Below are 26,349 nucleotides of genomic sequence, written 5' to 3'. Positions count from 1 at the left end.
ACCCCTACTTCCAGGAAGCATAGCGAATGCAAACCCTCACAAAGGAAGGTTATTTTCATGTTACTAATAAGTATTTTTTGTTGACACACATATATATATATATATATATATATGTACATAATCATGAAGGTCTCTAGAATCACCCAAACAAAACAATTCTTGCAAAAGATCTATAGTTTTTTGTATACTTAGTCAAAAGTCCAAGCGGCAACTATAGTTGCCGATGGGCAAATGACTTGTAAGTACATTTAATGGGGAAATGGGGTATACTGTGTTAACAGGTTAATAAATCAAGATTTTTAGTCTTGTTTAGTGCTTTTTGCTTTCATAATATCCCACCTAAAACATTAACCCTTTAACTGACATCTCTACTGTACAGTTGACCTTAATTCGATAGGGAAAAATATATTTTATGATATTATGTCTTGTAAGGGCCAAAATATTGAGGACCCTTCATCCGGTTTGGAATGGTTATAGCTTACGAGCAGATAGAGCAACCATTGACTACCATAGTAGGGAAAAAATACTATGGTAGTCAATGGTTGCTCTATCTGCTTGGTTACAAACATTCTTCAAAATATCTTCTTTTGTGTTCAGCAGAACAAAGAAACTCACACAGGTTTGGAACAACTTTAGGGTGAGTAAATGATGACAGAATTTTTCATTTTTGGGTGAACTATCCCTTTAACATGACTATATGCACGAAACCATTCAGAAAAATTTGGCCACAAATGGGTTAATGTCAAAAGTGTGTAATGTGCCTTTGAATATCATTTAGTGCTCCCAGCTTTGTAACGTAGTCGTACTAAAAGCAACAATGGATAATTCACCTCAGATCTTGAAATTAAACAAGGGGAAACAAGAACGTTCAAACTGTGAACAAACTGTGAACAAATTGTTTTAGTAACTCAGTATGCATTTTAGTAATGTTTAAATTGTGTAATATTTGCTAATTTGATTAAGTAGTCTACTTATCCATTTCCTTGCGAGTGACGTCAGATTAATCTCTGGTGCCATGCACTTCCCGCAAAAGCCCGCCCACACGCTGTTCTGATTGGCTGTAGTTTTTGATTGATTTGTCGCATCTCGTAGTCGCGTCGCGTCTAGTGTGGACAGACAAATTGCTTGTCGCTGGAATCTTGTCGCGTCGCGTGTAGTTAGGACACAGTGTTAGGCTTTACTGACCATGCCACTGAAGATGTTGAAATATGCGCATCTTTTTAAAAATCTTGTTTGGCCCAACCAGGCATTGTTAGGCGGAGCTAGTGCGAATAGCACTTGCCAACAAGGCACGCTATTTGCACTTGGTGAAAATAAAAAAAATCAATAATAAAACTTTTCACTTCGTATATGTCATACTTGTGGTTGTCTCTGTTCATTAAGAGAAAGTATAACATCAAAAGCATTACACACATCAGCTTTAAAGACAGGATCAATGGAAACATTCATCTTTTATTCATCTATGCACTAAACTTTTCAAATAGAAATAATAACAAGGCTATGAAACACAAGAAAAGGCTCATACTTTCATTCCTGGGAGACCCGTGTGCCCTTTGATGCCCTTGAAACCCTGGAATGAGAAACAGTATACAGTGAGCCTCTTCCAATCAGAGAAAAGTCAGGTCTAAAGCAAGTCAAGCTCCTCCTCGGAGACGCTTAATTAAAGTTGACTTTGTTCTTTGTTCCAACTGTTGATTTTTGTATTCATGTGTCACTGATAAAGTCCACAAAGAACTTGGAGAGTGAAAACGAAGAAAGAAAATATGGCACAGTTAATACCGGTATTCCTCTGGTTCCGGCAGGGCCAGCTGGTCCTGGTTCACCCTGTGTGATTGTGAGAATAAAACAGAGATGGAGAAAAATAGAACCAAATGTGACAAAAACAAGACAAATGGTTATCATTTTTTCTTCTGACCCTTAAACCTGGTTTTCCATCTTTGCCATCTAGTCCTTCCATTCCAGGTGGTCCCTTTAAACAAACACAAAATACAAAGCAACACAAAAATTATTTAGTCAAAGTTTTAATTATTAAAGAGACATGATAGGCTGAATGTCTCCTTTAATAGGAGTCTCTCCAGAGGATATTAACACTCACAGGCATGCCTGGGGACCCGGGTGATCCTGGGGGACCTGTGGGTCCCTGTGAGCCCTGAATTCCAGCACTTCCCTAGTGGAGTAGATAAAGTAAGGTGAGTGTTTGATAGAGAAGCATCTACATTCCAGACGTCGAGTATGTCAGAGTGCTTGTTTGTGAAAGTGACCGTTAGAGATAATGCAGATGAATGGAAACGGTGAGTCATCCGTCAAATGTCATTGCTCTTATAAGGATTTATTTCCAACGTGAGCGAGGAATGTCACCTATGTGGTATAATTTCATTCATCAATGCATGTTCAGGCATTATAGAACTGTCACTTGCTTTCTCAGCCTGTGGTCCTGGAGAGCCCGGAGGACCTGCTTTTCCCGAGAAACCTGGAGGACCCTGGAGACATGAAGGCAACAGTAAGAGACCTGGGTTTGTTCCATTAGCATATACAGAGAGATGAGGCTTATTTCAGGGCACTTTCACACCTGAAAGTCCGCACCAAGGTCCGAACCAAAGTTCTTTTTTTTTCTTAATTTTTTTTCATACATTCAGTTCGTTTTGGTTTGGTTTTACATTGGAATTATGCGAGCGCACTAAAGAACTTTAAATGACATACTAGCGTCCTGTCGTCATCATCTATGTGGGCTGCATCTTGACATTGATTGGTTTGTAAACAAACGTGCGTCTGACGTCAGCGTCTTTGACAAGAATGAATGAACAGACGCATATCGTTGCCACTAGTGAACAGTGCGCATTGCTTTTCGTTTCAAATTGTTTTGTTTAAAAGTGGACATTTCAAGCTTTCTATACACATATTTCTCATGTCTGTGAGGCAAGTCTCATTATTTATGAGACATGTTCAAGAGCAATGCAAGTGATTGATCCAGAGCCTCCATGTCACGATTATTGGCTGCTATATTTGCTTCTTATTTATTAAATACAGGCAATTGGCTGATGAAACATTGATTAAAATTAAGATACGATTTATATAAAAATGAAATTCTCTTTAAAGAAAGGTTTTCTACGAAACAAAACTTAATGACGTGGTCCAAATCATTTCTGACCTTCTGTCTTCTGACATATTGCGCATCTTTTCACTTTTCATAATCAATATAGCCTAGATAAAATTTTAAAAATAACATTATAATATTTAAACATAAACAGGAACTTCCTGTAAATGGTCTGAAAGTCCGAACCATACAGAAAATGCTTTCACACTTTTTGTCTGTTTGGTCCGGACCGTGGTCCAGGGGAGGTTTCACACCTGTAATTTTGATGCGGCCCAAAACTGAAAAGTCTGAAAATCCGGACCAAACAAGGTAGGTGTGAAAGGACCCTCAGATGTCAATATTAATTCTATTTCTACTCTATTTTCGAATAAAACCGGATATATTTTAAAAACAAAAGTGGGACTTTATCCATTAGGAATTGATTCGATTGAATGACCAGAATACGAGTGGAGGACTCTCGATATGACAGGTAAGGGAAATGGTGACTGAATGAGGACTGATAATGATTGAAATCCTACCGGTTGTCCAGGGAATCCTTGGGATCCTTGAAAGCCCTGTATACAAAAGATGTGAGAACTGTTACTGTGAGGACTGTAATTCGTAATCACAGCTGCACAATAAAGGTGATCCACCTGGGAATTTATTGAGTGGATACACAAATATAAATATTTATTTTCCAGGAAAAAAACTGTATATGTTTAGAACATTTCTCAGATCTTAGGCTTGTATAGTTGAAAACGCAAACAGAACAGCTTGCTCTACATATTTTATTATGAAAGAATGTGATATCAAGGGACGCGACAGATACAGAAACATATTTTAAAGCAAGATTTTTCTTGCCAATATATCAGTGACATGCTTTCATACCTGATCTCCCTTTGGTCCCACGGGTCCCGCTGTTCCAGCTTCCCCTTTAGGACCCTGCCAGTCAAGAAAACGTATGTTGTTTAACACTACAAATTGTCACAGTTTTTGAGAACAATGTTGAATCTTGGTGAGAAGGAAAAGAAAAGGAAAGAACAAAAATCAATGTTCTCTGAACAGATTTTCACGTTGAAGCTTGTTTGTTTGATCTGAGAGTTATTACTCACAAAGAGAATACAAAAGAGAATCTGGCTTCTAATGAATATACCGTGCACGATTATCAGCCATCCAAGATAGACATGAAGGATTGTTTTTAAAAAGCCAGCGATAAAAAAGACAAACCAATGAAGTGTAGCGCTATTGAGGGTCGGAGTATATGTGAAGCAGAAATAATAACAGCATTAAAACTGGATGTTTACTCACTGCTGGGCCAACCGGTCCTTGATAACCTGGAGATCCCGGTGGGCCCTATATAAAACGAGTGCAAAGATTCAAACACTGTTTACCAAGTCATTATAAGATTTCCTCTGTGTATGTACCTGTGTGGCTTGAACTCAAAATAAAAGGAGAATAAAAGGTTGAGGTGGTCTGAAAAGTTTGCGCACATCATCTGCGTACTAACATTGAAAAGTTTGGGGTCCGTAAGATTTCGTATTTTTAAAGAAATTAACACTTGCATTCAACAAGGACATATTAAAGGGATAGTTCACCCAAAAATTAAAATTAGCCCATGATTTACTCACCCTCAAGTCATCCTAGGTGTATATGACATTCTTCTTTCAGACAAATAAAATCTGAGTTATGTTAAAAAGTCCAGGCTAATCCAAGCTTTATAATAGCAGTAATTATTGCTCTGTTTTTGAAGTCCATAAAAAATGCATCTGTCCGTCAAATAACATGTTCCACAAAGCTCTGGGGGGTTATTAAAGGCCTAAACTTTACTTTATAAAGTTTTAAATATGGATATTTTTCTTACACAAACATATTTTCTTCTCCTTTATTACCTCCTCAAAGCCGTGTGGAGCAGTTATTTGACGGACAGATGCATTTTTTATGGACTTCAAAAACAAAGCAACTATTACTGCTATTATAAAGCTTGGATTGGCCAAGACTTTTTTAATATAACTCTGATTTTATTCGTCTGAAAGAAGAATGTCATATACACCTAGGATGACTTGAGGGTGAGTAAATCATGGGCTAATTTTCATTTCTGGGTGAACTAACCCTTTAAAATGATCAGAATGAGATTAAAGACTTTTACACACTATTCTTCACCAAAGAATCCTAAATATATCAGGTATCAGTTTCCACAAAAAATATTAGGCAGCACAAAGGTTTTCAACATTGATAATAAAAAGAAAAGTTTCTTGAGCAGCCAATCAAAATGATTTCTGAAGGATCATGTGACTGAAAACTGTAATGATGCTGAAAATCTCAAGAAAAAATGACATTATAAATATATTTAAATAGAAAACAGTGATTTAAAATTGAAATAATATTTTACAATATTACTGTTTTTACTGTAGTTTTGATTAATGATTGAAGCCTGGGTGAGCATTTTGTATGTTTTTTTTTTTTTTCCTTTTCAAAAACTGTAATAAATCTTACAGACCCAAAACTTTTGAACTACAGCATATTTATACACATTTAAACAGGAGTTTCAAACATTTCAAGACATTTGTGGTATTTGAAACTCTGATTGCCCCCAACATAAAAAAACAGATCCCATTGAAAGTCACTGAATAATCTGGACACTGTGGTCCAGTTTCACAGACAGGGTTTAGATTAAGCCAGGATAAGGCCTTATTTCAATTAAGTAGCTTTTAAAAATGTGCCTTAGAAAAAACATTACTGGTGTGCATTTTGAGACAAAATAATGACACTGATATATTTTAAGATATGTCAGTGCAAGTTGCTATTTTTCAGTTAAAACAGCTCAAACATGCATTTTAGTTTAGGACTAGGTTTAAGTTTTGTCTCAGTAAATTTAACATTGTTCAAACAGAGTGTTCGTACCGATTCTCCTTTATGCCCCGCAGCGCCTGAACCACCACGCTCTCCTTTAAGTCCCTGAAAAAAAAGATAACGATTTCAACCCACAAATCAAACATTTAGCAGGTATACCACCTGTCACAAAACACTATGATGCCTCTGCACCTAGTCAAATGGGCAAAATGTTGATTTCACTTACAGGGAGTCCAGGTGGTCCCATAGTTCCAGGATAGCCAGGATTTCCCGATGGACCCTTGATAAAACAACAAAACCACTCAACAAAACTGTGCATGGGCACCTTTTTAGTATATATTCCTGAATTACTCTTACATACTGTAAGTTGACTCACCTGTTCACCTTTTTGTCCTGGAAGCCCATCTGTCCCTCTCTGACCTTGTTGACCCTATGATTACAAAAAGCAAAAAGGCATTAGGATATAAAATATTAAAGACCCCCTGTGGTGAAAATCAAGTTTGTAATGTTGTTTATATGCTTTTTATATGCTTTAAGACAAATCATGTGCAAATTCATAAGTCAAGACCATTGCTGAGTATTTTCTCTTTAAAACTGCAAAATAGACCGTCTCAAAAACACGGCTTGAAATCAACTGTGTTTCTGGCATCACAAACTACTTTGTAACCAATCACATCAACGTGGGGGGGCGGGATTTAGCATATCATTGACTAGTCTCTGAAGCAGGGCAGAGAAGCAAGGTTATCCCAGTATAATTTTATGTTGATATGAAAAATCAGCACATTTAGCAATATAGCGGGTGAATTATGTATATGATGTATATTACGATGTTATGATGAAATATATGCCTTTCTCCAGTGACGTTCTAAGATGTTCAAAACGTTTCAAGGGATACTGATTTTTAGCAGGCAGTTGTCTGACTCTGAGATGGCAAATTGGAACATGGTTTGTGTAACATTAGCAACACATTATTAGCTGTTTGATAAAGCCAAGTTCACCCAAAAATGAAAATAATGTCATGCCGTTCCACACCAGTAAGACCACAAATTAAGATATTTTTGTTGAAATCCAATGGCTCAGTGAGGCTTGCATAGACATTTCCTCTCTCAAGATCCATTAATGTACTAAAAACATATTTAAATCAGTTCATGTGAGTACAGTGGTTCAATATTAATATTATAAAGCGATGAGAATATTTTTGGTGCGCCAAAAAAACTAAATAACGACTTATATAGTGATGGCCGATTTCCAAACACTGCTTCATGAAGCTTCAGAGTGTTATGAGTCAGTGTATCAAATCAGCGGTTGATTGGCGCACCAAAAATATTCTCGTCGCTTTATAATATTAATATTGAACCACTGTACTCACATGAGCTGATTTAAATATGTTTTTAGTACATTAATGGATCTTGAAAGAGGAAATGTCATTGCTGGCTATGCAGGCCTCACTGAGCCTTCAGATTTCAACAAAAATATCTGTTCTGAAGATGAACGGAGGTCTTACGGGAGTGGAGCGGCATGAGGGTGAGTAATGAATGGCATTATTTTCATTTTTGGGTGAACTAACCCTTTAATTACCGATATGTGTCCGATGCGGTCCGAGGTTGTAGCGAGCGATACATAAAACGTATTACCATTCTGATAGATCGACATGTAGATGAGCCTGTATGAGTGAGTGGAGGCGGGGCTCATTTGCATATTCATGAATCCACGTATACTAAATGGAGCTAGGGTGTAGAGTTACATTCAAACTACATTAAGGCATGAATACATTTTTTCAGAGAAAAAAAAAAGTTTAAATATGTAATTTTGGTGATCAAAAATTAGTTTTAAGGGATTTAATTATTGGGGGACTTTAAAGGTGAACTATGTAGGATTTTTGCAGTAAAATATCCAGAAACCACTAGGCCAGTGTTATATATGTTGTTCAGCTGAGTACTTAGAATATCCCAAATGTTTCCAACTATTTGTAAATCGTGAGAAATTGCTATTTTAACCAAGGAACCGGGACGTGTGAGCTATGCGTTTGAGGGAGTCGCCTGTCGATTGCGTCATATCTGCGTCAGCCTCGGTTTCTGGTTTTATTCAGTGAAACACTTTACTCTCACTGCAGTGTGAACAAGTGTCATAGCAGCCGCCGAGCGAACGTCATAACTTCCTTTTCAACACACTCAGATATATCTAATATGATAAACAGAGTTGCGTTACCTCACTCATGACTGGAAAAGAGGAAGTGGCGCCGGCAACCGTGTCATAATAAAAGTCCCGCCGGCGACTATGCCATAATAACAGTCCCGCTCTTCAATCGCTCCAGCGGCCTTGCTCAGCTCCACAACACTCGGTCCTGCTCTGCTTCAGACTACAGTTATGTTAATAATCGCATCCATGAACATGATTTCTGCCCGAGTCCTATCCTGATTCTTTTCCACTGGCTGTGAGGTGAAGACCACATGTCCCGAGATTCTGCGCTCAAACGTGGCGTCATCAAACTACGCCTTTGTTTTGAACAGGCGACCTCTAGTGGACGGAAAAGTTACATAGTGTAGCTTTAATATTATAATATCACACTATAATCATGCACATGTTTGGTCTTTTGGTTGGAACATACTTATGGTTTCTCAGCACCTTGCAGTTCAGATCATTTTGATCTTAAATCACAATACAAAAAAGTTTGGCATTTATTTCATAAGCAATGGTTGAACGTAAGGGGAATTAATTAATGCCATTTGTATTCCAGAAACACAGCCAAGTGATGCAGAGTTTTCGTTTATATTGTTTCTACCTTTATAGTCACAGGAACAAAACATGCCTTTCGGCTATAGCAAGCATAATGAATATGGTGTAGACCTGAGCTGAATATCATATTGGATAATCAATCAGTAAATGCTTCCTGCATAGATTCAACACTTAGCGTTGCATCTATGATTTTTTTTCTTAATCGATTTGACTCATTTCCCTAAACAGAGGTCAATGCTCTTTAAACAATTAACATAGTGATCTAAACAGTTCATAATGTTCCTAGACTGATTGTTGCTATTCACTCATTTACTTTGTCTAAACTCACTGACCTAAGTTAAAATCGATTGAGAAAAACTGTAAGTAAAGTTACGCCATATTTTAAGATATGCCAGTGCAAGTTGCTTTCAGTTAAAACAGCTCAAACATGCATTTTAGCCTTAGAAAGTGTATTTCCATGTCTAGAGGGTGGATTTGCTCTAACTGGTTTAACTTATTAAATTTATGAATAACTAATGAAAGTAGTCTGTTGACTCTGTTCCATATTCATACCACTGTTTGAACCAGACGTTGATATGTCACATGGAACACTCCAACAAACAAAGTTGTGAAACTGTCACAGAGCCAATATTTAGACTCTTCAGGAACTTATTAATGGCCCACTTTGTTGTCTCTGCACATTAAACAGAAATTGGAGGAGGAGTATTTGACTTTATCTTTAAATAATAAGCCAGAAGAGGAAAAACGCCCCTCCACTGGTTGTGTCTGTTGGCAATGTCTTTCTGTTATTCTCCTGAATCTTGCTGACTGCACAGTCTCCTCAGCGGTCCAGTTATATATCATTCTATTAGTGGATCAATTCCACAGAAAATTTCAATTTGGAAAACATCAGCCTACTGTAAATCTTTATTTTCTGTTTTTCTGTGCTAATAGGAAAAGAAAAAAGAAAACGGCAAAAAAATCTACACCGCTGAGTTTGTGGTTTCAGATTCGATTGAAGCACATTAAAGAGTCAGATAAAGCTCACAAAGCATAAACTGGACGACATTAAAATAAAATCCATTCCGACTCAGACTCAATTCATCAGTAAACCCAAATCTATGCTAAAACATGCCGCTCAAGGCGTTGCAAAATAACCTGTCAGCACCACATGTGTAATGGCTATGGAGAGATAATTGAACAAGCACCACAACAGTACAGTTTTACTTCAACGCCATTTATTACAGCACACGAGAGAAGATGAGCCCGTTTTCTGAGGTAATTAAACATCTTCTGAATGTGTTTGTTTGAGCTGATCGTGAGTGCTTTGACTTACAGTCAGGCCAGGGGGTCCTTGAGCACCAGGGAAACCAATATTGCCCTATGAAAGACATAATAAGAGAGCAACATTTAGAAACATCTTCCTTTATAATGGACACAAAATCAATAAACAGTACAAGCAATCCTGTCAAGAAGTCCCTCGTCTCATTGTCATGCAACCTGTTTCACTTGGTTTTGAACAGAATGTGATGTTAGTAGTAAAGTGTGACGCAACTCAACAGAATTGTGCATTACGGACACAAAATTTGTCAAAACTCCACTAAGAGGATCAAAATAAACTTGCGATGGGTTTCAGTGAATTGTTGCTGTTTTGCAGAGTAATAACTTTTATAATATTACAATTGAAATGTTGAATTATCAGCATCATTACTCCAGTCTTCATTGTCACATGATCCTTCAGAAATCATTTTAATATGCTGATTTGCTGCTCAAGAAACATTTTATATTATTATCAATGTTGAAAACAGTTATGCTGCTTAATATAGTTGTGGAAACCGTGATACTTTTATTTCAGGATTCTTTGATGAATAAAACTTCTCATACAAGTACAACATTTATTTAAAATAGAAATTTCTGTCAGGACCACTCTCGTCAAAGATGATTGATTGACTATTAGCATACAGTTTGGATTGGCGGTATGGTTGTTTTCTTGACAATAACTCCCTGCGCATCCATTCAGCCTTGCATGGATAAGAGCAACCCTTAGGGTAAACAGAACAGAACCAACATAATGTATTGCACATATCATTAATGTCGATATTAAATGTACAAAATAACTCGAGAATTTAGTCAGATTCAAAGGGAATCAGAATACCAAATCCTGACTGGACGAGAGGAGGAGCTGGGGATGGAGGAGGGTAAATGAGCTCTGGAGAACGCGATAGCTGCTGATAGTACTGAAGGAGCTTATATGCGTATGTATGCTGTGATGGACGTCGTATTCCTATAGGTAGACGTGATCAGCTAATGCGAGCTTGACTAATGTGACCTGCCAGAACTGACGCTACGCTTGATATTTTGTAACAATGTAAATGTCTTTACTGTCACTTTTGATTAATGAAATGCATTCTTTCTGAAAAAAAGCATTAATTTATTTAAAAACAACAACAACAACAACAACAACAACAACAACAACAAAAGGGGTAGCACTTTAATTTACAGGCCTCTTGTACATACTATGTACTCATTATAGTAATTACAATAACTGGGTAATAATTAGATACTAAACCTAAACTGCAGTACACTGCAAGTACACATATACAGGGAGTGCAGAATTATTAGGCACGTTGATTTTCTGATCATATTTTTTTTTCCAGGCACATTTGACCAATTCCAAACCACAGTAATCCTAATAACTACTATTGATTTAGTATTTAATAATGTATAAGTGATATATAATTGTTCATGAAGGCTGGAAATGAAAATCACCTTATATTCAGGTGTGCAGAATTATTAGGCATGTTTTCTTTTACAGATTAATTGACCCAAAAAAGAGATTTAACTCAGACTGAAAAGTCAAAAAGTATTAAATGCCCATGAGAAGGATGCAATACTAATGCAATACTAGACATTGCAGTTAAGGCATGACCATTGGACAGTGAAATGCTCGTTGGGTCAGCAGGATCTGACAAAAACAGGTGGTGAAGAAAAGACACCTGTTAACTGCAAAAGAATTAAGAATTAAGGTGAAGAATTAAGGGTGAAACCATCAGGAACCCTTTAGTCTCCAGCGCCACCATTTTCCAAAGCTGCAACCTACCTGGAGTCTCCAGAAGTGCAAGGTGTCAGGATCTCAGAGACTTCAGTTAGGTAAAGAATCCTAAAAAAGGACCCCCACTAGATAAGAATCACAAGCTGAAGTGTTGTAAAATACATGAAGAAGGTTTTTTTATAGGCTTTATGGACAGATAGGTTGAGAGTGACTCTGGAAGGACCAGCACCACATCCTCTAGTACCACTGTTTGAAGAATTCATCTTCCAGAATCTGGCAGTACGTTTTGGGAGTTCATTTTTAGTCCATCTCTGCAAAACGGACTTCAGGATGGACTAAAATGAACTCCCAAAACGTACTGCCAGATTCTGGAAGATGAATTCTTCAAACAGTGGTACTAGAGGATGTGGTGCTGGTCCTTCAAGAGTCATTCTCAACCTATAAAACCTATAAAGCCTATAAAAAAGCAGGCTTCATGTATTTTACAACACTTCAGCTTATGATTCTTATCTAGTGGGGGTCATTTTTTAGGATTCTTTACCTAACTGAAGTCTCTGAGATCCTGACACCTTGCACTTCTGGAGACTCCAGGTAGGTTGCAGCTCTGGAAAATGGTGGCGCTGGAGACTAAAGGGTTCCTGATGGTTTCACCCTTAATTCTTCACCTTAATTCTTAATTCTTTTGCAGTTAACAGGTGTCTTTTCTCCGCCACATGTTTTTGTCTGACCCTGCTGACCCAACGAGCATTTCACTGTCCAATGGTCACGCCTTAACTGCAATGTCTAGTATTGCATTAGTATTGCATCCTTCTCATGGGCATTTAATACTTTTTGACTTTTCAGTCTGAGTTAAATCTCTTTTTTGGCTCAATTTATCTGTAAAAGAAAACATGCCTAATAATTCTGCACACCTGAATATAAGGTGTTTTTCATTTCCAGCCTTCATGAACAATTATATTTCACTTATACATTATTAAATACTAAATCAATAGTAGTTATTAGGTTTACTGTGGTTTGGAATTGGTCAAATGTGCCTGGAAAAAAAATATGATCAGAAAATCAACGTGCCTAATAATTCTGCACTCCCTGTATGCACACTGCATGAAAAGGGTCCTGTAATATCCAGTAATATCTGGCCATGGTAAACTTCTGTGTAATTTCAGGTTTGCCGGATGTATGCGGAAAACTCCTGAGCTAAGTTATGCAGAACAGTGCATTTCCAGAAATACCCAGATACACGCATACAATTACATATGCAGGAATTTGTGAAATGCAATGGACATTCACAGCTGAAACACTGATGGCTGTTAGGTGTGAATCCCTTTCTTTTGTTAATGACCGAACTTTTGAGGAAAGTCTGTGGCCCAATAGCTGTCTGGTTTAGGTGTGAAAATGTCCCCTCACAAAATCCTTGAGGGGATTACTTGCCATGGCAACAAATGGCTGTAGGTAGTAAGCCTCAGCAACATACACTACCAGTTAAAAGTTTGGAATCATTAAGATTTATTCATGGTTTTGAAAGAAGTCTCTTCTGCTCACCAAGGCTGCATTTATTTGATCAAAAATACAGCAAAAACTAGCCTAGAAATCTAAACGCACCCTAGCAGCAGCAAATATAATTTGCAGCCAGGGTGTCTAGCAACTCTCCGTTGGCTTGCGAGCTGGAAAAACCAAACTCTGGTCTGGCCAGAATCGGTGGGCGGGCTTAACATAATGACGGCAGAGTTGTGGCGGTTCCGCGTGCTACTTGAAAACAAAGAAGCTGGCGAACAGCTTTCTTTCGAATCGGCTTTGGCCGTGAGTTAAGCTTTTCTTTGAGAAACGAACAAAGAACGGCATGAAGTCATTCTTAAGAAAGGAAGATGTGCTCGGAGTTTTGCCGACCGGATACGGCATACGTTTAATCTATCAACTAGCTGCGCTTCACCTTCTTCGTTGCTCTGGTTGGTTGTAGCGCTATCCTATTGCGTGCAGAGGGAATTTGAAAGACAATTGTTTATCCCGCCCCTCGGATTGAGCCCTGCCAATGGTGAGTTCCCAGACTCAAAATCTTGATGTGGGTCTGGCTTGTCAGGCTAAGCAAAAACAGTATTATTGTGAAATATTTTTATAATTTAAAATAAATTTTTTCTATTTGAATATATTTTTAAAAGGCAATTTATTTCTGTGATTCAAATATGATTTTTCAGCATCAAGTCTTTAGAGTCATATAATCCTTCAGAAATCATTCTAGTATGCAGATTTGCGGCTCAAGAAACATTTATTATTATTATCAATGTTGAAAACAGCTGTGTACATTTTTTTTTCAGGATTATTTAATGAATAGAAAGTTCAAAAGAACAGCATTTATCTGAAATATAAAGCTTTTGCAACATTATAAATGTCTATACTGTCACTTGATCAATTTAATGCATCCTTGCTGAATAAATGAATTAATTTCTTTAAGTTCTTTCCCCCCCAAAAAAATTTATAAAAAATTCTTACCGACCCAAAACTTTTGAACGGTAGTAAAATGTTACATACGCTTTCTTTTTCAGATAAATACTGTTCCTTTGAACTTTCTATTCATCAAAGAATCTGCTTGAACTGCTTTCAACATTGATGATAATCATAAATGTTTCTTGAGCAGCAAATCATCATATTAGAATGATTTCTGAAGGATCATGAGACACTGAAGACTGGAGTAATGATGCTCAAAATTCAGCTTTGCATCGCAGGAATAAATTAATTTAAAAATATATTCAAATAGAAAACAGTTATTTTACATTTTAATAATATTTCAAAATATTACAGCTTTTTTTTGTATTTTAATAGCATAAATGCAGCCTCGGTGAGCAGAAGAAAACATAAAAAAATCTTAATGATTCCAAACTTTTGACAGGTAGTGTACGTCCGAAGTGGTATCATTGCGGAAGTATCCGGACTGGTGGAATTTGATGTATACATTCAGGAATACTTGTGGATACTTCCAGAAATCTGTGGAGTGTACAGGAGTTTACTGCATTTTCATGCAGTGCACGTACTGCAAAATAAAGTGCAACCCAATGAACCCAATATACACACATATACAGTGATTAAAAAAAATGAATTAAAGGCACTTAATATAAAAAAGGGTTGCAGACTCCTGGTCTATAATAAGAATCCTCCCCAGCCAGTGCACACAAGTTAAAACGGGCACAAAGTCTTAACTCTCATTTCCATCTTGAAATTAGGTTACAGGTTTGGAACTCTTTTGGAAAACCTGCATCTCTGGGCCAAACCTGTAGGGGGCTCTCTAACCTCACAGCAAAGAGGAGCTACTATGCTGTGTTCCCTTCTTGGTCCTTCCTAATTGAAAACACTGAACCTAAGAGAAAATAGATCGTGCAAACAAACAGTGCGCCGTGGGACTAAATGCTAATGACTAAATGAAGTCATGCAGAACAGTTCACCGTATGCTGCACTTCTGAAACAAGGTCTCAGCATTGGTTTGTCTCTTATGATATGGACTGCGCTCTGAAAGCCATCTGGGGTCACTCGATCTCAGTTTCTAAGAAAAGAGGGCTAAAAAAGGGAATCCTACCAGAAATAGCCACAAACTGGAGCAGTAAAGTGGAAACTTACCGGGGCTCCAACAGGACCAAGAGGTCCTCGCTCACCTCTAGGACCCTAGAGTGAACACAGACAAGTATAATGTTTTATTGAAAACAGGGGCAGGGGGAACAACTATTATAACTGTGTTAGGGGGGCACTTTTTTGGAAAAGAATCATTACTGGCAATATAACATGATGACTAAGACCAAGCAGAAGCCTCAGTTGTATCAGCAGTGAACTGAATAAATGTGCAGGCGGTGAGTAATCCTACTATGTCTAGCGCCCACCTAATTGGCTTTCAGCAAATCATTTAGGATGACTGGGCGTACATTACATCACCTAATTAATATTCATGAGTCAAGATGATAATATTTATAAATGTACCCCTCCCCCCACCTTTTTAGATAATTCCTAAGCCTCTGATAACACAGATCTGGGAAAGAATGATATAATTTGAGTGTGCTATACTATACAATTTTAGTAATATATTTACTCATAATATTAGAGTATTGTGTTGTTAGCATAACAGAAGTTAGGATGCAGCAGAGCTCTTGTATCTTCTCTAATTGGCACAGGTAGTAATAAAACTGTTATCGAAATCTCTTACCGATTCTCCTTTGACTCCTGGGATCCCTGGGAAGCCGGGCACCCCTTGTGCACCAACGCACTGACCGTTGTTACCCGTCTAAAAACAGTGCAGACATGAGGTGTTACAATTTAAAAAATGCTTGCACAATTTGAAGAGAAACATAATGAATGGCTTTTATGTGATGTAAGAGAACTGATTTGTGTCAGTATTTTCAGTAGCGTGACAGTAATATCGCTACTTTTAAAATAGTACAGCTTTTTAAGTAACAAGCTACTTTTTCCAGTGAGTAGCAGTATTGCGTGTTCTTTCTAGCATTCTGATTCATTTAGTGAATTGGTTCGTTTGGATGTTCATGTAAATGAATTGTTTCAAGAGAATGATTCACTGATTCAGTGAAACCCTATGTGAAATATTTAGCTAAATGCTCCTGTTCATCATGGTTTTGAGTCATTTATACAGTAAAGTGTTTTTTCCTAGTTAAAAGTGCCCCTGTTATGCTTTTTCGGATATTACATTTCATGCAGTGTGTTATAAAGCTGTTTGTGTATGGAAAAGTTAAAACCACGGCTTGTATAGTGATGACCGATTTCAAAATACTGCTTCGTGAAGCTTCGAAGCGTTATGAATCAGCGAGTCGAATCATGATTCGGATCGCGTGTCAAACCGCCAAACTGCTGAAATCACGTGACTTTGGCGATCCAAACCGCTGAATCGACTCACTGATTCATAACGCTTCGAAGCTTCATGATGCTGTGTTTTGAAATCGGTCATCACTATATAAGTCGTTATTTAGGTTTTTTTTGCGCACAAAAACTATTCTCGTCGCTTCATAAAGTTATTGTAGAACCACTGTAGTGAGATGGACTTTGTAACGACGTCTTTAGTACCTTTTATGGGTCTTGAGAGTGTAAAGTACATTGTGCCAATGGAGGCCTTTCTGAGCCATCGGATTTCAACTAAAATATCTTCATTTGTGTTCCGAAGATGAACGGAGGTCTTACGGGTGTCGAACGACATGAGGGTCATTAAGAACAGAATTTTCATTTTTGGGTGAACTAACCCTTTAAGTGTAGGTATAGTATAATATTAGAATTGTGTAATGATTAATGTGCGGTATGTCATTTGGGATAGTTTATGTTTTTGTGTTGAATGGATGAAGTGTATTGGTATAGTGAATTAATTAATCAACCAACCAGCCAACCAACCAACCAACCAACCATTTTTTTAAACTTTTGTTTTTAATCAACATCCAAAGGAACCAATTCACTAAATGAATCAGAATGCTAGAAAGAACACGCAATACTGCTACTCACTGGAAAAAGTAGCTTGTTACTTAAAAAGCTATACTATTTTAAAAGTAGCTATATTACTGTCACTTTACAGATATTAACTTTATAATATTATAAACTAATATTATTTATAACGTAATATTATTATCCACAAACTTACAGGCCCACTTGGAGTTTGCTCTCTCTGCGGCTTCTCAAAACACTGTAAAGGGTATCATAGAGATGGGTTTACAAAACTGTGTGCATTCAAACAGTACTACATGCTGTAGCATGAGCAAAACCATTGGGTATTAGAAAAATCGAAAAGGAATATCAAACAGAATACACAAAACAAGTGTGAAGAAAATGTTATGAACACAAACCCACACCCTTTGTTTGTTTAATACCAATCATATCATCCATCATTCATCCCTCTCACCCGTTCACATCCTTCTATGGGTACAGCACCAGGTTTGCCCTGATCTCCCTTCTCGCCCTTAGAACCAACTACGCCTGGCACACCCGGTAGGCCCTTGGAGCAATCGCCACAGCCCTCCTACAGTGACGCAAACACATGACAGAAACGCATGTGTACTAACACTACAAGAAGCACATGAACAATAAATAGACAACATCGGCATGCAAATACACACACATTGAAGAGTAAAGAGGTTCAGACAGATTGAGTATGCATGAAATATAAACACAGGATACTTTGTTAACAGTAAAGATTGTGCTTTCACATGCCAGTTTGATAGAGCAGGAATTAAAGAATCCAAACCTCATGTCAAAGAATGCACAAGGTTTCAAAGCCAAAAACTAGGGTTTATAAAATAAACGAGTTTTAAACTTTGATCAGAAATATTCTTCTGCCCAAACAGCACACATACGTCACTGAGACATGGGTGAAAAGATTCTTAAAAATTACGTTATATTTTAAGTTTCTTTTTTTCTACAAACATTTGATAAACATCTAAATAAAATCTTATATATATTTATTTTATATATATATAAATAGAGATTTTGTGAGCAGATGGGACTTAAAAAAAAAAAAAACTTTGATTGGTATTTTAAATCAATACATTTTAATGCCTTCATCATATAAGCATAATAAACTATGTATTTATATAGTTGAATACTTGAAATTAAATATGTATGTCTTAAAATGTAGCACTTATTGTGCATCAGGGGTTCCCTGCATCCGCTGTCTATCCACCAATGGGTATTTGTTGTAAAAAACAAAAACAAAAAGAAGGTTAAAAATTAATCTTCCAAATGAAAATGCACACATGGCATCGATGTCTTGCTGTCGTATGTGTATTATTTGAGGGATTCCCACCATATCAACAAATAGTAATGTGTACATTTCTATACACATTACCGGATAAAACCAGTGTTTCATTGCACATGCGTACCAATAATGCCATAGAAATAGGTGAAAAACACTTGAAGTTCATATAGAGATGCAGGTTAGACTGTTTGCTTACCTTGTCTGTGGCAGCTGAATCCTGAGGCAGATCAACAGAAGGCTGCAAGATGGAGGAGACAGTCAGATATGGTGACTGCACCAAAAACACCTTCTCATTTCACAACAACTGAATGTGCAATTATCATCAGAAGTTCAGAAGAAAGTGACTATGTTGAGACCAAGGCAATGCAGTACGCTAAAAGTTATTTTTGAAAGCATTGCTTTGAATTATACAATGAAGTTATGATCTCATTATGTCATTAATAACAAAAATCTCATTTTAATAAGGGAATTATTGTGCACCAAAAAGTATAATTGAACATGATGCATTATTTCACATTATGCCACATTTATTAAACTGTCATCACTGACTAATTGCATCTATAAGCATGAAAATGAAAATGCATTTAGTTATGGTTGGAAATATTATGAATATTGGTGATTTACAGCATGAATAAGAAGTTAATTTCACATCCTACTTTAACAAAACATTAGTTTCAGAGCACAAGAAGGACAAAGAACAGACAATTCCTAACATTCCTATGTGCAACAGGAACTCATATGGAGTATGTAACGAATCCCCAGAGTATTTTAAAGCATTTTAAGGAAATCAACTCAAATTCCACTTCAATTTAAACCAATATTTATGCAATTTTTGGTATAGAGGACTGGAATATTAACTACAGTTGAACCTGAGAGGATGAGAGCGACCATTAGATGCTCTTGAAGGTGCTATGAGCATCCAGATACTGATGTGCTTCAAGTACATCATCTCCTCTCACCACTGGCTGGTCTGGGCTCTCCACAGCTAAAGTGGTTTCATTGCGGGACCACTCGTACGATTAGCACCTTATGTCATCCAATTAATTTTAATCCAAACTACAGTAATTACGAGTTTTTAAGTGAACCATTTGAATTCCTGATGTTATTCTTTACTCATTTAATTGAACTATTTATTGTTTTTGGCTGTATAAGACAGAATTAATTTAGAACATTAATGAACTAGCTTTGGGATTAAGCTGTTTGTGGGGTCTGTTTTTTTTTGTGGTTGGCGAATGAGAGTTAATATAACATGGTTTAGATCTGATTGTGCTCTGGAAGAAACTCGGTGGTCGGATTCTGCTGATAGAAGTGGAGCGGAGCAGATCAGGACAGAAGTCCGGCCAAATTTCCACTGCAGGCTGGAAGCCCAGAGCTCTGATTTCCAGGATGGGCCTCGGGCCAGCTGAGAAAATATGCGTGCGGAGACACAGGGCCATTAATGCCGAAATCCTACTTTCAACCAAAGATCTAATGGTTCTTTCTGTACGGCACATCAGTCACAGTAATGGCCGCCCTAACCGTAACTCAACACAATGGCAGTGTTTACCCCTACACAAAGCCGCGGAGACTGTGAGTTAACATTGAAAGGGTAATGGGACCATCGGCGGCCATAAAGGACACGTTGCAACAGAGACGCCTCACAGAGTGCTGAGCTAAGATCCTTACAAATGCTTACTGGTCTTTTTTGTGTTATAAAAAAAGCTGACGGGTCATTGCTATTGTCCTCGTGAATCACCTCTAGCGAGTTCTGTCTCCCCGCACTGGTTCAAAGCGGCCCCACCCGCTCCCCTTCTAACGCAGAAGTCGGCCAACCAGGCTCCTTGATCTGTGTTTTTATACTGTGATAAAGCTGTTGCACTCCACTAGCTCCTCCCCCTGTCTGGTTACTCACTGCTTGGCCGGGTGGACCCGGTTTCCCTGGTACGCCATCGTTGCCAGGGATACCCTGTAAGAAGGAACTGAGGTTGAATTGGTTTAGCCTGTGGCCACAATCTGGACACCTCCTGGTTTGTGTTCCAGCTCGGAGTAGACATTTGCATTTTGTCTATTTACTTTCTCTGTCTATTTTTTTTTTTTTTTTAATTTCACTTCTTCTGAGGCTTGGGAAATCAACACAACAGGGTTAAAGACCACTCAGCGCTCACGGTGAGATCCAGAGGTAAATTTGAAAGGGGGATTTTAATTTCGAGGGTCTTCTTAAATACCATCATATTTCTCATTCTACATTTTAAAACTAAACTGATGAATACAATGGACACATGTTAAACACACCAATCTCACAGTGAGCTCTGCATGGTTTTTAAAAAGAAAAAGCAGCATGATCCCCAACCACTTATTTAAAGAATGTATTAATTAAGATTACATTTAAGTCATATTTTTGCGCAATAGTTTAACTATACATTAAGGCTTTAGATTAACAAGCTACATTAATATATATATTTACTTTACAAGAACTTTTAAAAAAGCACAGCCGTTAACAAAGCACATCCCACGGCACTCCCAAAATCCCAGAAGCCCCTTTAAAGCGTGCACATTTAACAGCAATTTTTTTTAACATAGCGCTATTTATAAACTATATTGCATGACATTACATTTACATTACATTTACATTACATTACATTACATTTATGGCAGCGTTAAGTATTAATCATTATTTGCAAAAGAAACATATGTTTTTATATGTAAACATTTATGGGTGCATTTAAATTTGCTTTAGCTGAAGCTCAAAGTTATCCATGCAGGCCTTCCCAATACAGAAGCCCCACAAAGACAGCAGGATGGAGGAGGAAAAGACAGAAAAAGCAGAGGAACACCATGATGCCATCTGTTTAATACTCACCTGTGGGCCTTGGATTCCTAGGAGGCCCTGGGGCCCTGGGGGACCTGGAGGGCCTGGTGGTCCAGGAGGACCCTAAGACACATTAAGCACATTGGAACAAGTAAAACAGGCATTCGTTCATCTTTAAAAGAGTCAATCACTCCCACATCCAGATCAGATGGTGGACCTGCGCCCAGACAAGACCAACGCATGACCCTGAAGTGTCTGCAGAGACCATGTCATTTAGATTCCCCCTAAAATTGCCTCGTCGACACGGCATCCTCAATAAACCCGTCTCCGGCGTGATGACTGATTGTTTGAATATTACAATTTAATAATTGTTAAATCAATATGTCATCCTCAATAAACCCGTCTCCGGCGTGTTGCCTCCGATCTTTCGAATATTGCACTTTAATAATTGTTTCATCAATACGGCATCCTCAATAAACCTGTCTCTGGCGTGATGACTCCGATATTGCGATTATTCCTATTTAATAATTATTTAATCGACACATCATCCTCAATAAACCCGTCTCCGGCTTGCTGCCTCTGATCTTTCGAATATTCTATTATGACCTCTGACCTGTAAAGTTGCCAGAATATTAATCATACGCTGTTTGTTAATTGGCCAGAGGAGAACTGGCCCCCCGACTGAGCCTGGTTTCTCCCAAGGTTTATTTTTCTCCATTAAGTCACCTGATGGGGTTTTGGTTTCCTAGCCACTGTCGCCTCTGGCTTGGCTTGCTCAGTTGGGGACACTACATTTTTCAACTAAATATCCAAATAAATATAATTATTAACTTAAATGAACCATATAAACTAAATTACTGATCTAATTACTGTTCTAATGCACACATTGTCACTGTATGATAATTTAAATGAGCTGATGACATCACCGTTTTCTCCAGAACGGCTATACGGCTGGATAAAATTCTGTTGCATTATTTTCCTGTTTAACACTGTGAAGCTGCTTTGAAACAATCTGCATTGTTAAAAGCGCTATATAAATAAAGTTGACTTGACTTGACATTCTTTTTATGTCTGCTGTAGTTCAATAGTTTTCTGCGGGTCCTTTTTTCTTTTATAAACTCAAATGACAGACATTTAAGCAGCAGAAGGGAGATGAAGAGTGAAAAAGAAAGTCAGACCTGAGGACCAGACTGCCACTTGCTCTCACCACCTGGGACCCCCTGCAAGAAAAGAGGAACCAAGTTCAGAACTGCAAATGACATAATCTGAAGTTAGTGTTTTAAAAGGTTATGTCTGATAGCCCAAATTCTTTGAGTGTGTATGTGTGAGAGTGTACTAATGTCGTCCTGATTAACAGTAATAAAATAAATCATTAGCTCACAGGTCCGCCAGTTCCAGGGAACATATAATGCAAACAGTTGCACTCTCCTGGTTCACCCTAAGACACAGAAAAACAATTTGGTCACAATGATTTCTACACTTTCTGAGTAAACTGCCACAACTAGGCTAGGTTGTTGCCAAGGCAATGCTATGTTGCTAAAGTATTTCTGAATGGTTGTTATGTTGCTATTTTGTGTTCTGGGTGGTTGCTAGGGCGTTGCTAGGTGTTTGCTTATTGCTAGCTACACCTAATATATTCAACCTACACAAAAAGTTTGTTTGATTTTAGTTTTTTGACAATAACTTAATGATTATTAGACTACAACAGAAACATAATATGCATTATAATATTAAAGGGGTCATGAACTGGCTTTTAAAAAAAAATTATACTGTTGTCTGAGGTCAACTTATGACGTTCGTGTGGTTTTTACATTCAAAAACATCATAATGAATAAGTAATAGGATATTTTCTACCCTGGTCTTCTCATGGAACGCTCGGTTTTTATGGGCGTGCCGCACTGAAGACTTGGAAGTAAACGCCCACTGCTATGATTGGATAAGATTTGCATATTATAATGAGCTTCAGCTCCCCCGTGAGTACATGTGGGAATTGTGTTGAAAGCGTGTGGGAAAACGGCAACTGGAATGATTCGTCCCACAGGGCTTGCAGAATGTCTTTATCAAACAAACACAATGATTTATCTCTCATCCACCCGCGATTGATTGGAATGTTTTTTTTTTATTACTTGGCCCGCCCGATCGGTGGATATAACCGCAAACCATGCATCACTAACACACACACACACACGCACAAGCCTCAGTGCAGAGTCAGACAAATCAGCATTATCAAAACTTCCGCGATTGTATTTTTCCTTCAAATATCAAGTAAAGAAAGTGAACAACGCACATCAAGAAAGGAATGTCATTTCACTATTTAAGATAGCCCGTTGGCAGGCCGGTGATACGTTTTGGTAGTCTGTCTGGAAACCACATAGCCCCGGGATGTTGGGCTTTGCAAGTCCTGGCCCATACATGTCCGAGTCTGATCACGAATCGCAATTAACCAACAACACCTCAAATAAAGGATTATCCAGCCTGTGACAGCGTGCTAAGCTATGTTAGACACGTACACATAATCAATAGATATCAAACCATCTGTAACAATGCAATACTATCAACATATAAAAAAAACTTTTTTACTCACACAAGTGTGTTGCTTCTTTCATTCATGTAATCTCATCCTGTCTGCAAACCCAGTTTCGTTTACAAACGAATCCGTGGTGAAATGAAGGAACTAACGCGCAATGTCTTCCCCACGTGAGCTGGATATTCATTAAAAATAAAGTTCATCCATGCCTTCATAATATTGGTATCCAAATGAAGCTTATGCGGCATGTTTATTGCTTGGAAGTTCGATCTGGTTTAGCTCCACGTAGGCCTATGTTATTTATCTATAACATGCCATGCACAAGTCGGTGGGCGGGGCTACAGAATCAGGCGTTCTTCTTCTTCTGTTGAGGCGGTGCTTCACCACACTCTGACATCACATCTAGACACATTCTGAGATCGATCGTTTGCTGAGCCAGTTGTCAATAAAAGCTTTTCTTTGACTAACAAGGAAGTTTTCAGCTCCGAAACTTACAGGATATTCTTATATTACCATGACCTTTTATTTATCAAAAGCTCTCGGGAAAGTTGATTCCTCAGTTCATGACCCCTTTAATAATAATATAATATGCATCATGTATATTGTGAACACACACACGCACGCACGCACGCACACACACACACACACACACACACACAGGCATGTTACAGTGTGTCACAACATGACATGATGTCGGAATTACAAAAGGTTTCCGCTGTAGAATTCTATCCTGCCACTCGACAGGATTGACAGAGCACTTCATCACACTTAGGAGGAATATGCATCATTTGATATCGGCAGCCACTTTCCTCTGTGTTTAGACAAATTAGTCTGGGAGACAACAGAGGACATTAAAGAATGAAGCATTTCCAGGCCTTTGCATTCGAGGTCTCTCTTTCTCATCTCCCTTGCGCTCACTTCCTCTCTCTTTGATTCTCTGTGATGTTGTCAGGTTACAGATGACAGCTGTTATATTCACCAATTAATAGGCCTGTTTTAGCTCGAGGGCATTTTTAACTTTTTCAGTACAGTCAAACTCTTCTGTCAGACTTATGCGTCTGTTTGTGTCTCCGGGGTGGACACATCATTGTGCGTACAGACGGTCGCTCTAAACATTACTCCTCCTATCCCTTGTTCTCTCCACACACACACACACACACACACATGCGCACACACACACACTCTCACTGCTTTGGGGGACCTCAAGATCGCCTCCCCAGCTCACTGATCCAGACACTTACCTTGTCACCCTTAGGCCCAGTGACTCCCTGAAAGACAAGGAGAAACACACACACACAAAGGCTCAGTTAGACAGTGTTATTGTGTGTAACTCTCCAGGGCCAGCGAGATGAGTGTGGATCGGGGAGGAGCAGCGACAGGTGACGTGATGCAAGCAGACAATGTTTTGCTGTTAGGGATCCAGACTGAGTCAGATATGACCCAAGTCTGTCTCTGGATTCGCTCCTCAAGCTCTCTGCGACAAAGCCCCAGGTAATTAACATCTGATGTGAGAACAGACAACGCTAACTTTGCTTTTTTTTAATGAGACGAGCTCTGGCAAGACATCAAAATCTCACTGCCTTTGTCTACGCAGTTTATGGAAGTTCGTTTGATCCCATCTCTAGACACCAGAGCAATGAACAATGGACAATATGGTTGCATGCATTTGTTAATGACAGAGCATGTGTCATAATAAGGGAATACGCTGGAGGAGATGATCAAAGGATTGCTGGAGAGGAATGAATGAATGAATAAATAAATCACTTACAGGACTCCCATCCTGCCCTGGTATTCCAGGCGATCCTGTCGTACCATTCCTACCCTGTGAAACACAATATATAAATTATTTACTGCCCGTCTCACTCCACTCACAATTAAATGTACTGTATTTGTATTGAATCGGTACATTGTGAAGACAAGTATTAACAGAATCAATTTGAAATATGCACTTATCTTGCATTATTATGCACTGACGAGCCAAAACATTATGACCAGTCACTGGTAATGTGAATATTGTTGATCATCTCCTAAAAAGGCCACATATTAAGGTCTGGGTAGATTAGATGGTAAGCAAACAACAGGTTCTCATAATCAGCATACTGTGAATTTGGCAAGAATCCAAATCTGAGCGACTTTGACAAGGGCCAAATTGTTATGGCAAGGCGACTGGGTCAGAGTATCTCTGAAACAGCAAGGATTGTGGGTGATGAGAGTCAGCAGTGGTGAGAATTTACCCACAGCAGTCTGAGGAGGGACAAACCACAAACTGGCGACAGGGTGTTGGGCTCCCAAGGCTCATCAATGCACAAGGGCAACGACGGCCGTTCTGTCTGATCTGAGCCAACAGAAGGTCTACTGTGGCACAGTTATACAAAATGTAATGATGGTTATGGGAGGAATGTGTCACAACAATGCATCACAATCTGCTGCGAATGGGGCTGCGTAGCCGCAGACCAATCAGTGTGCCTATGATGACCCCTGTCCACTGTCAAACGCGCCTACAATGGGCATGTGAGCGTCGGAACTGGACCTTGGAGAAGTGAAAGAAGCTCGCCTGGTCCGATGAATCTGGTTTTCTTTTACATCAGGTGGACGTCTGTGTGCCATTTACTTGGGGAAGTCA

At 38.4% G+C, this 26,349-nt stretch overlaps 1 protein-coding gene across 3 annotated transcripts in view; it reads right to left on the bottom strand.

Annotated features, from left to right (window-relative positions):
* col16a1 (collagen, type XVI, alpha 1) overlaps nt 1–26,349 on the bottom strand; it is a 116,325-nt gene that overhangs the window by 14,096 nt on the left and 75,880 nt on the right. For 2 of the 3 annotated variants that reach the window (XM_079829456.1, XM_079829455.1), the window contains 23 exons: nt 25,495–25,548; nt 24,968–24,994; nt 22,581–22,637; nt 22,378–22,419; nt 21,251–21,322; nt 20,303–20,356; nt 18,608–18,649; nt 17,560–17,676; nt 17,302–17,343; nt 15,871–15,948; nt 15,294–15,338; nt 9,975–10,019; nt 6,300–6,353; nt 6,150–6,203; nt 5,975–6,028; nt 4,382–4,426; nt 3,962–4,015; nt 3,613–3,648; nt 2,418–2,480; nt 2,096–2,167; nt 1,916–1,969; nt 1,780–1,824; nt 1,526–1,570 (listed from right to left, as the gene is read on the bottom strand). In XM_079829456.1, the coding sequence (XP_079685582.1) occupies nt 1,526–1,570; nt 1,780–1,824; nt 1,916–1,969; nt 2,096–2,167; nt 2,418–2,480; nt 3,613–3,648; nt 3,962–4,015; nt 4,382–4,426; nt 5,975–6,028; nt 6,150–6,203; nt 6,300–6,353; nt 9,975–10,019; nt 15,294–15,338; nt 15,871–15,948; nt 17,302–17,343; nt 17,560–17,676; nt 18,608–18,649; nt 20,303–20,356; nt 21,251–21,322; nt 22,378–22,419; nt 22,581–22,637; nt 24,968–24,994; nt 25,495–25,548 (1,251 nt within the window). The remainder of the gene's footprint in view (nt 1–1,525; nt 1,571–1,779; nt 1,825–1,915; nt 1,970–2,095; nt 2,168–2,417; nt 2,481–3,612; nt 3,649–3,961; nt 4,016–4,381; nt 4,427–5,974; nt 6,029–6,149; nt 6,204–6,299; nt 6,354–9,974; nt 10,020–15,293; nt 15,339–15,870; nt 15,949–17,301; nt 17,344–17,559; nt 17,677–18,607; nt 18,650–20,302; nt 20,357–21,250; nt 21,323–22,377; nt 22,420–22,580; nt 22,638–24,967; nt 24,995–25,494; nt 25,549–26,349) is intronic. The other variant, XM_079829457.1, reaches the window with a different exon arrangement.

The sequence above is a fragment of the Gobio gobio genome (assembly GCF_949357685.1).
Source record: "Gobio gobio genome assembly, chromosome: 11".
NCBI classification, from domain to species: domain Eukaryota; kingdom Metazoa; phylum Chordata; class Actinopteri; order Cypriniformes; family Gobionidae; genus Gobio; species Gobio gobio.
This window is presented reverse-complemented; position numbering and strand designations above follow the sequence as displayed.